Source organism: Salmo salar, chromosome 13, assembly GCF_965601325.2.
Source record: "Salmo salar chromosome 13, fSalSal1, whole genome shotgun sequence".
Classification (NCBI taxonomy): domain Eukaryota; kingdom Metazoa; phylum Chordata; class Actinopteri; order Salmoniformes; family Salmonidae; genus Salmo; species Salmo salar.
In genome coordinates this window covers 106,395,629-106,407,781 of record NC_138303.1, presented here as the reverse complement: position 1 = coordinate 106,407,781, position 12,153 = coordinate 106,395,629, and the positions used below count along the sequence as shown (strand labels likewise).

At 43.3% G+C, this 12,153-nt stretch overlaps 1 protein-coding gene across 1 annotated transcript in view; it reads left to right on the top strand.

The window, feature by feature from the left end:
* prlra (prolactin receptor a) overlaps nucleotides 1–5,289 on the top strand; it is a 35,411-nt gene extending 30,122 nt beyond the window's left edge. Inside the window, exons 5-9 of the mRNA XM_082960556.1 lie at nucleotides 1,205–1,371; nucleotides 2,577–2,718; nucleotides 2,914–3,010; nucleotides 3,141–3,210; nucleotides 3,325–5,289. Of these exons, the coding sequence (XP_082816682.1) occupies nucleotides 1,205–1,371; nucleotides 2,577–2,718; nucleotides 2,914–3,010; nucleotides 3,141–3,210; nucleotides 3,325–4,290 (1,442 nt within the window). The 3' untranslated portion in view covers nucleotides 4,291–5,289. The remainder of the gene's footprint in view (nucleotides 1–1,204; nucleotides 1,372–2,576; nucleotides 2,719–2,913; nucleotides 3,011–3,140; nucleotides 3,211–3,324) is intronic.
* Nucleotides 5,290–12,153: the final 6,864 nt, after the last annotated feature.

Sequence of the window (12,153 nt, the reverse complement as noted above, 5' to 3'; positions counted from 1 at the left end):
CAGAGAGAGGATAGAGGATATACAGAGAGAGGATAGAGGATATACAGAGAGAGGATAGAGGATATACAGAGAGAGGATAGAGTATATACAGAGAGAGAGTATAGAGGATATACAGAGAGAGAGTATAGAGGATATACAGAGAGAGAGAGTATAGAGGATATACAGAGAGAGAGTATAGAGGATATACAGAGAGAGAGTATAGAGGATATACAGAGAGAGAGTATAGAGGATATACAGAGATAGAGTATAGAGGATATACAGAGAGAGGGTATAGAGGATATACAGAGAGAGTATAGAGGATATACAGAGATTGTCACGTCCTGGTCAGTATAAGGTTAATTGGTATTGTAGTTTGGCCAGGACGTGGCAGAGGGTATTTGTTTTATGTGGTTCGGGGTGGTGTTTTGGAAAATAGGGTGTTTGATTTAGTGTTTCCGGGTTTTTGGTTTATGGTCTGTGTGTATGTATTTCTATGTGTTATCTAGTTAGTTGTATGTCTATGTTTGGTTAATTGGGGTGGACTTCCAATTGAAGGCAGCTGTGTGGTGTTGCCTTTGATTGGAAGTCCTATATTAGTTGGGTGTGTTTGTTTGTCTAATTGTGGGAGATTGTCTTTGGATTTGCTGTGTTGCCTTCAAGGCTGTCATTTTGTCGTTCGTTCTCTGTTGTTATTTTTGTGTTCATTTTGGATGGAATAAATGTTCAAAATGAACAACCGCATGCCTGCTGCGTTTTGGTCCATTTCTACCGACGACAACCGTGACAGAGATAGAGGATATACAGAGAGAGGGTATAGAGGATATACAGAGAGAGTATAGAGGATATACAGAGAGAGTATAGAGGATATACAGAGAGAGGGTATAGAGGATATACAGAGAGAGTGTATAGAGGATATACAGAGAGAGTATAGAGGATATACAGAGAGAGTATAGAGGATATACAGAGAGAGTATAGAGGATATACAGAGAGAGTATAGAAAATGTGCTACACACTTCCATTGGAAGAGTTCCAAAATAGCTTGAGAATAGAGAAAAAAATTGTCATTGGACTGTAGTAAAAAAGGTCATAAAAAGTATGGCATGCCTTAATATGAATGTTTATTCTTCAGGTTATCACTAAGCAGACAAATACTCCCAAAATATGGCCCTTGTGTCTGTTCTTCTATGGTCATTGACATTAGCATCTGTCTGTCCCTCCTCTTCAGTCCAGCCACATACACCAGAGAACGTGACGGTAGGGGTGTTGGAGGACGAAGATGGTCCCTTCCTCAGGGTGTCATGGGAACCGCCCCGTAAGGCCGACACGCGTTCCGGCTGGATCACCCTCATCTACGAGCTCAGGGTCAAACTGGAGGAGGCAGAGGAGTGGGAGGTACTTAAACACAACTACAATTTTGGCCACAGAAACCACAAGCTAGAACGTTCAAAACGTTCACAATGGCAACCACAATCATGAAGTGATGCCTTTGCAGCTACACTGAAGAAGAGGAAGTGATGTGATTAGAAATGATTTATTGGGAGCGGACAGTTTGTAACCTCTAGGCCAGTGATCCTCAAATCCTGCTCTTAAAGAACTGCTGTACCAGCATGTGCTCAGCAGTGAAACACTTGACTCGCTAATCAAGTTGTTGAAGATCAGTTGAGGCTAGTGTGACGAAGGCATTAAAGCTCAGCTGGGATAAAGAGCTGGAGTATACTGCAGGTCTCTAGGATCACCGTTTTCTAAGCTACATCAAGTATTAGCTACACCAGGCTTTCCTAACTTTGTTTATTTTTACAAATTGCGATTGTTTATACCGATCTAAAATGACGCATACATCCCATGATGCTTTGGGCTAGAAACAAGCAGTAAAATGCCAGAGGAAGACACAACACTGACACGCATGAGGGAATTTATTTTCCATATTCATGATTATTATTGTTGTTATTATTATTTTTATTATTATTATCAGTAAATAGCCTACCTGATAGATGTCAAGAGTCTTGTTAAACTATGTATAATTGCAGGACATTTTTGTTGTAAAAGGGGGGAGAAAAAGGTTGGGAGCCCCTGATCTACACTGAGGTAGCAGTTAGCCTTTCTAGGCACAACCCAGTCATCTGCCCTACAGCTACAATGCTAGACTGGCCAATGTCTTTATCACAGGACCTGTTAAATAATGATGAAATATACTTCCCTAGTTAAAGATTGGTCATTATTGCTGAACTATATGAATAATCAACCAGTTAGACCAAAACACAAAACCATCAAGGATCGTTCAGAGAAAGTTCCTGGAAACTTTTCCAGACGATCAAAGTTATCATTAACTATGTAACCCATATATCATTACTCAGAAAAGGGTCCGGTCTGTTTCTTAGAAAGTTAATGCAGGAAGTAAAATCAATCCCCTGTCCTGTGTGGCTAAGGTCGAGGGTTTAATTCCCACAGGGGTAACATACACACACTAGAAATGTATGCATTGCACTGCTTTGGATGAAAGTATAGGTTTATAAAAGTACTCATAGAAAGCATCACATCAATACCCTTGTGGTTATTCACAATCTCTAATATTATCTTGTGTGTCTTTTCCCTAACAGGTGCACCGCGCAGGTCAGCAGAAAATGTTCAACATCTTCAGCCTGCACTCTGGTGGCGTCTACATGGTGCAGGTCCGCTGCAAGCCAGACCACGGCTTCTGGAGCGAGTGGAGCACCGCCAGCTATGTCAAAGTTCCAGACTGTAAGTCTGCCAACCACGCCTCTATACTTGTCATAGTTTTAAATAATGTCTAGACAGCACCGCAGTCACTAATGTGCTGTGCTGCTTCCAGCCTCTTGGAGGAGTGTATGTGATGTCTGTCAGGCAGTAAAAAAAGAAACATTTCTCTTTCAAAAGAAGTTGTATTGTAATGTTATTTTGTTGTTGTGTTGACAGACATCCCCCGGGAACAATCCATGTGGATCCTGATCGCCGTCTTCTCTGCCTTCATCTTCTTGATTCTCATATGGATTACCACCATGAACAGAAGCAGGTACAAAGAAACCTTCTGAAGTCACGATCATGAGATTAGATGAATCAATGAAGAAGCTGATTGCATAGCAACAGTATTCTCCATTCATGAACAGCTCACTCACTCAGTCACTCTCTCTCTCTCCCTCTAGTGTGAAGCACTGTCTACTACCTCCCGTTCCTGGACCTAAAATAAAAGGATTTGATCAACAGCTTCTCAAGGTAAAGTGACTTCATTAGTTCACTCAATGTCTCAATGTTTCTCAGGGTTAAGTGATTCCATTGATTCCACCGTCTAATTGTCCTTTCCACTAAACCTCTTTGCTCTGTCTACAGAAGGGCAAGCCAGAAGAGGTATTCAACGCCTTGGTAGTCCAAAGTTTCCCTCCGAGGTCTACTGACTACGAGGATCTGCTGGTGGAATACCTGGAAGTGTACGTCAACGAGAAACAGGAACTGATGCTGGAGGGAAAAGACCTCCAAGATGTTGGCTGCCTCAAGTCCAAGAGCCAGTCGGACAACGACTCGGGCCGGGGCAGCTGTGATAGCCACACCTTGCTGATGGAGAAGTGTGGAGGTGTGGAGTCCAAGGAGGAGTCGAGCTACGAGGGACCCGAGCTACTGCAAGGCCAGGCGGGGTCTTGGGAGAGGCTGGAGAGGGGAGACAGCCAGGAGGTGGACACCCCAGATTCATCAGATGGGAGGGTTAAGACCTGGCCATCAGTCTTCTCCCCGTCGATCCATGGATCCTCCTTTCCCCACCACCCAGAGTACAGAGACAGCCTGGGAGAGTACAGCGAGTACCATCTCAGCAGATCCCCATCCGCTGGAGTTGCTTACCACTGGGAGGCCCAGCACCACCCCCAGGCCCACAGCAACTTCAACATCCGCAATCTGGAGCGCCAGAAAGAAGCCACGGGGCTTGGGCTGCCCCCCTCCCGGTCCATGGAGTACGTGGAGGTCCAGAAAGTGAACCCGGAGAACCAGCTGGTCCTGAAGCCCCTCTCCAGCCACGGCCGGGGCCCCTTCCAGGTGCAGTTCGGCGGGGCCGGGGTGGACTACAGTAAAGTCAACGGGGTGAACAATGACAACGTGCTCTTGCTGCAGAGGCAGAGGCAGATGGCTGAGGCTGGGCGATACTGTGACTACCAGGAGAAGGAGGGGGGTTCGGCTGAGAGATATCCCACACAGCAGCAGGGCAAGATGGCCAAAGACGGACCTGTAGCTACCCAGCTCCAGGACAGCACGTGCCTGACCACCAGCGGCTATGTGGACACTGCCCCCACGATGCCCACCTTCTAGACTAATCTACCCTGCATGAGGGTCTGAAAGACGGTCTGTGTGCTAAACTCCCTGCTCCTCCTGTAGTCACGAGCTGGGTTGTGACGTCAGACAGTTAGCTATTGTGACTCTCCCTTCTGTCAATCTCCAGCTCAGAATAGGAGTTTTGTACATTAAGGATGCCTGGATCGATAGTTCTCTGGAGGATAAAAACTGTTCTCTCTAAGGCTAAGCTAACATCCCAAAAACTTACAAACACTTTGAGATAGTGAGGAGAGTTTCTGTCAGAGGCGGAACCAAAACCCTTTAGCTCACTCACAAACTGTTAAAGAACCAACTATATATATATATGTGTGTACTTCATGCAAGAACCGATGGAAAACAGTTTTATGCTTCAGAATCCACAGAATGAATATCTATATATATATATTTTTTTATGTACATGATTATTCATGATATTGAATGTATTTGATCATAATGGTGTAAATTCAATTGTATGCTAATTATTACTTATTTCAGCTCTGTTGTCTCTCAATGTAATGCAAATTGAAACTGATTTCCAAAAGGTACTACTGCAGACTGTATCCTCAACCGACTTGCAAAGTATACTTTTCTGTAGACAGATATTATGCGGGTGTATGTGAAATGATTCTTGTAGAACCACAACTGGGGAAACCTCTAAATGAATCCAAATGTATTATTCTGACTTTTATAAATGTGTCTAGTCTCAGAGAGATACTGTACCACGTGATGATTCAGTTTCTGGTTTAGAAAACTATAGTTATAGAAAACGTTTTCTATAGCTGTAAGTACAATTTTGTATTAAAGAAAATAATAAAGTACAAAGGTAAAAAGCACTACAGAAAGAAATACAGGGATATTTTTCCATACAGTTTATTTTGGTGAAAGTACATACAGATTCATTACTATATTGATTATTTGTTCAATCAAGTATATTGATGATTTGTTCTATCTGTGAATTAAAATGCTGCTCATTAAAGATGTAATATAGACAAAGTACTATTTATTACTTCTTCTAGATTATTCCCATGAATTGACTTCTAAATTAGCCTCGGAAGTAATTATTAGACAATAGAACCAAACCTGCAATGACAGTATAAAAAGACACACATCAGTCTTCAATGCACCATCTGACATGTTCTATAGAGGAGCATGAAGAAAGGTTAAACACATATCCTGTCTCACATCTCTAACATATTGCTAGGTGCTTTTCACTGTTGACAGTATTAAAATACAACAACTCCGGTACCAAAACACTATTACAAACAAGCTACAATGTGAAATCGCATTTAGACCTCAAAGAGCTCACATCTCCCATAATGATAGAGTAGACGGGGAGGGGACAGGAAATTGGGTCGAATTCCTGACCATTGCTCCAGCTAGCTAGCTTTTGCCAGGTTAGTTTTAAGTAATTAATATCAAGTAACGTTAGTTAGCTAGCTGCCTTCCTTCAATGCTTGGTGGCTTTATAGACAGGGAGGTTATATTAACCCTTAGAGTTGACGTACGCAGCCCGAGGAAATCTTATTATCAAAATAATAAAATCCCCATCATACTCCGTCAATTTAAAATAGAGATATTCGTTATTTTGCATGGGCTGCGTCTCAATCCACTGCATCCTTCCTCATCCGCAGTGAAAGGAGATAGCTAGAGTGGTGTTTGTCAGACCATGAGACATCCTGAAAATCGGTCTTCTCACGAAAACGCCTGTAGCGTCCAAACGGTTTGTCCTACAAACCCCTGTATGGACTGATGAGACTCTCACGAACACAGTGGTGTTTTACTGTTTTGCTCTACGACCCCCACATGTGTCACGGGACTTGTATGATGTTGGTACATCCAATCTTCTGTCTGTAGCGTCTGAATAATTTGGGCCACACCCTAATATGGTAAAATGGCGCCGAAGAGGATAGGTGACGTTTTACATGCTCCTAACCAACTGTGCTATTTTGTTCATTTTTTTTTTGCGTTGTTTGTAACTTATTTTTGTAACTTATTTTGTACATAATGTTACTGCTACCATCTCTTATGACCGAAAATAAATATATTCTGGACATCAGAACAGCGATTACTCACCTCAAACTGGAAGAAGCTTTTTCCTTGAACGAATCTGGAGAGAAGGATATACAGCCTTCCCGGGAACAAGCCCAAATTCCCTTCATTTGCGTGAAGAAAAGACGAAAGAAAAGGGGGCGCAGGTCGGGCTGCCTTCTGAGGATCCGTGTGAGTAAACTCCCACAGCCATTCGTTCTACTAGCTACCGTGCAATCATTGGAAAATATAATTGATGATCTACAATTAAGATTATCCTACCAACGGGACATTAAAAACTGTAATATCTTATGTTTCACCGAGTCGTGGCTGAACGACGACACGGATAATATAGAGCTGGCGGGATTTTCCATGCACAGGCAGAATAGAGAAGATGCAACGTCTGGTAAGACGAGGGGCGGGGGGTGTGTCTGTCAATAACAGCTGGTGCGCGATGTCTAATATTAAAGAAGTCTCGAGGTATTGCTCGCCTGAGGTAGAGTACCTTATGATAAGCTGTAGACCACACCATCTATCAAGAGAGTTCTCATCTATATTATTCATAGCCGTCTATTTACCACCACAGACCGGTACTGGCACTAAGACCGCACTCAACGAGCTGTATAAGGCCATTAACAAACAACAAAATGCTCATCCAGAAGTGGCGCTCCTAGTGGCCGGGGACATTAATGCAGGCAAACTTAAATCAGTTTTACCTCATTTTTACCAGCATGTCACGTGTGCAACTAGAGGAAAAAAACTCTAGACCACCTTTACTCCACACACAGAGATGCATACAAAGCTCTCCATTTGGCAAATCGGACCATAATTCTATCCTCCTGATTCCTGCTTACAAGTAAAAACTAAAACAGGAAGTACCAGTGACTCACCCAATACAGAAGTGGTCAGATGACGCGGATGCTACGCTACAGGACTGTTTTGTTAGCACAGACTGGAATATGTTCCGGGATTCATCCAATGGCATTGAGGAGAACACCACCTCAGTCATTTGCTTCATCAATAAGTGCATCGACAACGTCATCCCCACAGTGACCGTATGTACATATCCCAACTAGAAGCCATGGATTACAGGCAATATCCGCATCGAGCTAAAGGCTAGAGCTGACGGTTTCAAGGAGCGGGACACTAACGCTTCTAAGAAATCCCGCTATGCCCTCAGATGAACCATCAAACAAGCAAAGCGTCAATACAAGGATTAAGATTGAACCCTACTACACCGACTCTGACGCTCGTCAGATGTGGCAGGGCTTGAAAACTAGTACGGACTACAAAGGGAAACCCAGACGCGAGCTGCCCAGTGACGCAAGCCTTCCAGATGAGCTAAATGCCTTTTATGCTCATTTCGAGGCAAGCAACACTAGAGCACCAGCTGTTCTGGATGACTGTGTGATAATGCTCTCGGTAGCCGATGTGAGCAATGCCTTTAAACAGGTCAACATTCACAAAGCCGCGGGGCCAGACGGATTACCAGGATGTGTACTAAATAGCAGGCGCGAACCAACTGGCAAGTGTCTTCACTGACATTTTCAACTTCTCCCTGACCGAGTCTGTAATATCTACATGCTTCAAGCAGACCACAATAGTCCCTGTGCCCAAGGAAGTGAAGGTAACCTGCCTACAAGATTACCGCCTGTAGCACTCACGTTGGTAGCCAGGAAATGCTTTGAAAGGCTGGTCCTCACTCACATCAACAGCATCCTCCCAGATACCCTAGACCCACTCTAATTCGCATACCGCCCCAACAGATCCACAGATGACGCAATCTCAATCGCACTCCACACTGCCCTTTCCCACCTGGACAAAAGCAACACCTATGTGAGAATGCTGTTCATTGACTACAGCTCAGCGTTCAACGCCATAGTGCCCACGAAGCTCATCACTAAGCTAAGGACCCTGGGACTAAACACCTCCCTCTACAACTGGATCCTGGACTTCCTGACGGGCCGACCCCAGGTAGTAAGGGTAGGCAACAACACGTCTGCCAGGCTGATCCTCAACACTGGGGCCCCTCAGGGGTGTGTACTTAGTCCCCTCCTGAACTCCCTGTTCACCCACGACTGCGTGGCCAAACACGACTCCAACACCATCATTAAGTTTGCTGACGACACAACAGTGCTAGGCCTGATCACCGACAATGATGAGAGGAGGTCAGAGAACTGGCAGTGTGGTGCCAGGACAACAACCTCTCCCTCAATGTGAGCAAGACAAAGGAGCTGATCGTGGACTACAGGAAAAGGCAGGCCAAACAGGCCCCCATTAACATCGACGGGGCTGTAGTGGAGTGGGTCGAGAGTTTCAAGTTTCAGACTATCATGGTCCAAACACACCAAGACAGTCGTGAAGAGGGCACAACAAAACCTTTTCCCCCTCAGGAGACTGAAATGATTTGGCATTGGTCCTCAGATCCTCAAAAGGTTCTACAGCTGCACCATCGAGAGTATCCTGACCGGTTGCATCACCGCCTGGTATGGTAACGGTTCGGCATCTGACCATAAGGCACTACAGAGGGTAATGCGTACGGCCCAGTATTTTATTTTTATTTTTATAATTTCACCTTTATTTAACCAGGTAGGCTAGTTGAGAACAAGTTCTCATTTACAACTGCGACCTGGCCAAGATAAACGCAAAGCAGTGTGACACAGACAACAACACAGAGTTACACATGGAGTAAACAATAAACAAGCCAATAACACAATAAACAAGTCAATGACACAGTAGAAAAAATAAAGTCTATATACAGTGTGCAAAAGGCATGAGGAGGTAGGCAATAAATAGGCCATAGGAGTGAATAATTAAACTTTAGCAGATTAACACTGGAGTGATAAATGAGCATATGATGATGTGCAAGTAGAAATACTGGTGTGCAAAAGAGCAGAAAAGTAAATAAAATAAAAACAGTATGGGGATGAGGTAGGTAGATTGGGTGGGCAATTTACAGATGGACTATGTACAGCTGCAGCGATCGGTTAGCAGCTCAGGTAGCTGATGTTTAAAGTTGGTGAGGGAAATAAAAGTCACCAACTTCAGCGATTTTTGCAATTCGTTCCAGTACATCAGTGGGGCCAAGCTTCCTGCCATCCAGGACCTATATAATAGGCGGTGTCAGAGGAAAGCCCATAAAATTGTCAGTAACTCCAGTCACCCATAGACTTTCTCTGCTACCACACGGCAAGCAGTACCGGAGCGCCAAGTCTAGGACCAAAAGACTCCTTAACAGCTTCTACCCCCAAGCCATAAGACTGCATTCCAGGTGACTACCTCATGAAGCTGGTTGAGAGAATGCTAACAGTGTGCAAAGCTGTCATCAAGGCAAAGGGTGGCTACTTTGAAGAATCTCAAAAATAATATATATTTGGATTTGTTTAACACTTTTCTGGTTACTACATGATTCCATGTCTTCACTATTATTCTACAATGTAGAAAATTGTACAAATAAAGAAAAAACCTGCAATTAGTAGGTGTGTCCAAACTTTTGACTGGGACTGTATATTATACGGGGTGAGATACGTTCAAGACCTGATGCGCGTGAACTAGTGATGCAAGGGTTAACTCATAACCCACAGTTGAGGACAGGTTTAGTTAGGGTCATTATGGTTCTCTATGGCCTCTATGGGGTGCCACAAGGTTCAATCCTTGGGCCGACTCTTTTCTCTGTATACATCAATGATGTCGCTCTTGCTGCTGGTGATTCTCTGATCCACCTCTACGCAGACGACACCATTCTGTATATTTCTGGCCCTTCTTTGGACGCTATGTTAACCTGCTTGGGATAGGGGGCAGTATTTTCACGGCCGGATAAAAAACGTACCCGATTTAATCTGGTTATTACTCCTGCCCAGAAACTAGAATATGCATATAATTAGTAGATTTGGATAGAAAACACCCTAAAGTTTCTAACACTGTTTGAATGGTGTCTGTGAGTATAACAGAACTCATATGGCAGGCCAAAACCTGAGAAGATTCTATATGGGAAGTGCCCTGTCTGACCATTTCTTGGCCTTCTGTAGCCTCTTTATCGAAAATACAGGATCTCTGCTGTAATGTGACATTTTCTAAGGCTTTCATTGGCTCTCAGAAGGCGCCAGAACGTGGAATGATAACGGCAGTCTCTGGGCGAAAAACAGTAGGGGTTTTGGAGAGTGGTACTTCTGAGAACAATGGCACTGGTGCGCGCGTGCATGTGACAACACCATTTTCTTCTTTCAGTGTTTGAACGGATACAACATCTCCCGGTTGGAATATTATCGCTATTTTACGAGAAAAATCACATAAAAATTGATTTTAAACAGCATTTCACATGCTTCGAAGTACGGTAATGGAATATTTTGAATTTTTTTGTCACGAAATGCACCTGCGCGTCACCCTTCGGATAGTGTCTTGAACGCACAAACAAAACGGAGCTATATGGATATAACTATGGATTATTTGGAACCAAAACAACATTGGGTGTTGAAGTAGAAGTCCTGGGAGTGCATTCTGACGAAGAACAGCAAAGGTAATCCAATTTTTCTTATAGTAAATCTGAGTTTGGTGAGTGCCAAACTTGGTGGGTGTCAAAATAGCTAGCCATGATTGCCGGGCTATCTACTCAGAATATTGCAAAATGTGCTTTAACTGAAAAGCTATTTTAAAATCAGACACCGCGATTGCATAAAGGAGTTCTGTATCTATAATTTTAAAATAATTGTTATGTTTTTTGTCAACGTTTATCGTGAGTAATTTAGTAAATTCACCGTAAGTTTTCGGTGGGTATGCTAGTTCTGAACAAAACATGCTAATGTAAAAAGCTGTTTTTTGATATAAATATGAACTTGATTGAACAAAACATGCATGTATTGTATAACATAATGTCCTAGGAGTGTCATCTGATGAAGATCATCAAAGGTTAGTGCTGCATTTAGCTGTGGTTTTGGTTTTTGTGACATATATGCTAGCTTGAAAAATGGGTGTCTGATTATTTCTGGCTGGGTACTCTGCTGACATAATCTAATGTTTTGCTTTCGCTGTAAAGCCTTTTTGAAATCAGACAGTGTGGTTAGATTAACGAGAGTCTTGTCTTTAAAATGCTGTAAAATAGTCATATGTTTGAAAAATGGAAGTTTTCGGATTTTAGAGGAATTTGTATTTCGTGCCACGCCGATCATTGGATATTGGAGCAGGTGTTCCGCTAGCGGAACGTCTAGAAAATTGTGTAAAATAGTCATATGTTTGAAAAATTGAAGTTTTTGCATTTTTTTAGGTATTTGTAATTCTGACTTGAATATGTGGACAACTACAAATACCTAGGTGTCTGGTTAGACTGTAAACTCTCCTTCCAGACTCACATTAAGCATCTCCAATCCAAAATTAAATCTAGAATCGGCTTCCTATATCGCAACAAAGCATCCTTCACTCATGCTGCCAAACATACCCTCGTAAAACTGACCGATCCTTGACTTTGGCGATGTCATTTACAAAATAGCCTCCAACACTCTACTCAGCAAATTGGATGCAGTCTATCACAGTGCCATCCGTTTTGTCACCAAAGACCCATATACTACCCACCACTGCGACCTGTATGCTCTCGTTGGCTGGCCCTCGCTTCATATTCGTCGCCAAACCCACTGGCTCCAGATCATCTATAAGTCTTTGCTAGGTAAAGCCCCGCCTTATCTCAGCTCACTGGTCACCATAGCAGCACCCAATAGTAGCATGCGCTTCAGCAGGTATATCTCTCTGGTCACCCCCAAAGCCAATTCCTCCTTTGGCCGCCTTTCCTTCCAGATCTCTGCTGCCAATGACTGGAACGAACTGCAAAAATCACTGAAGCTG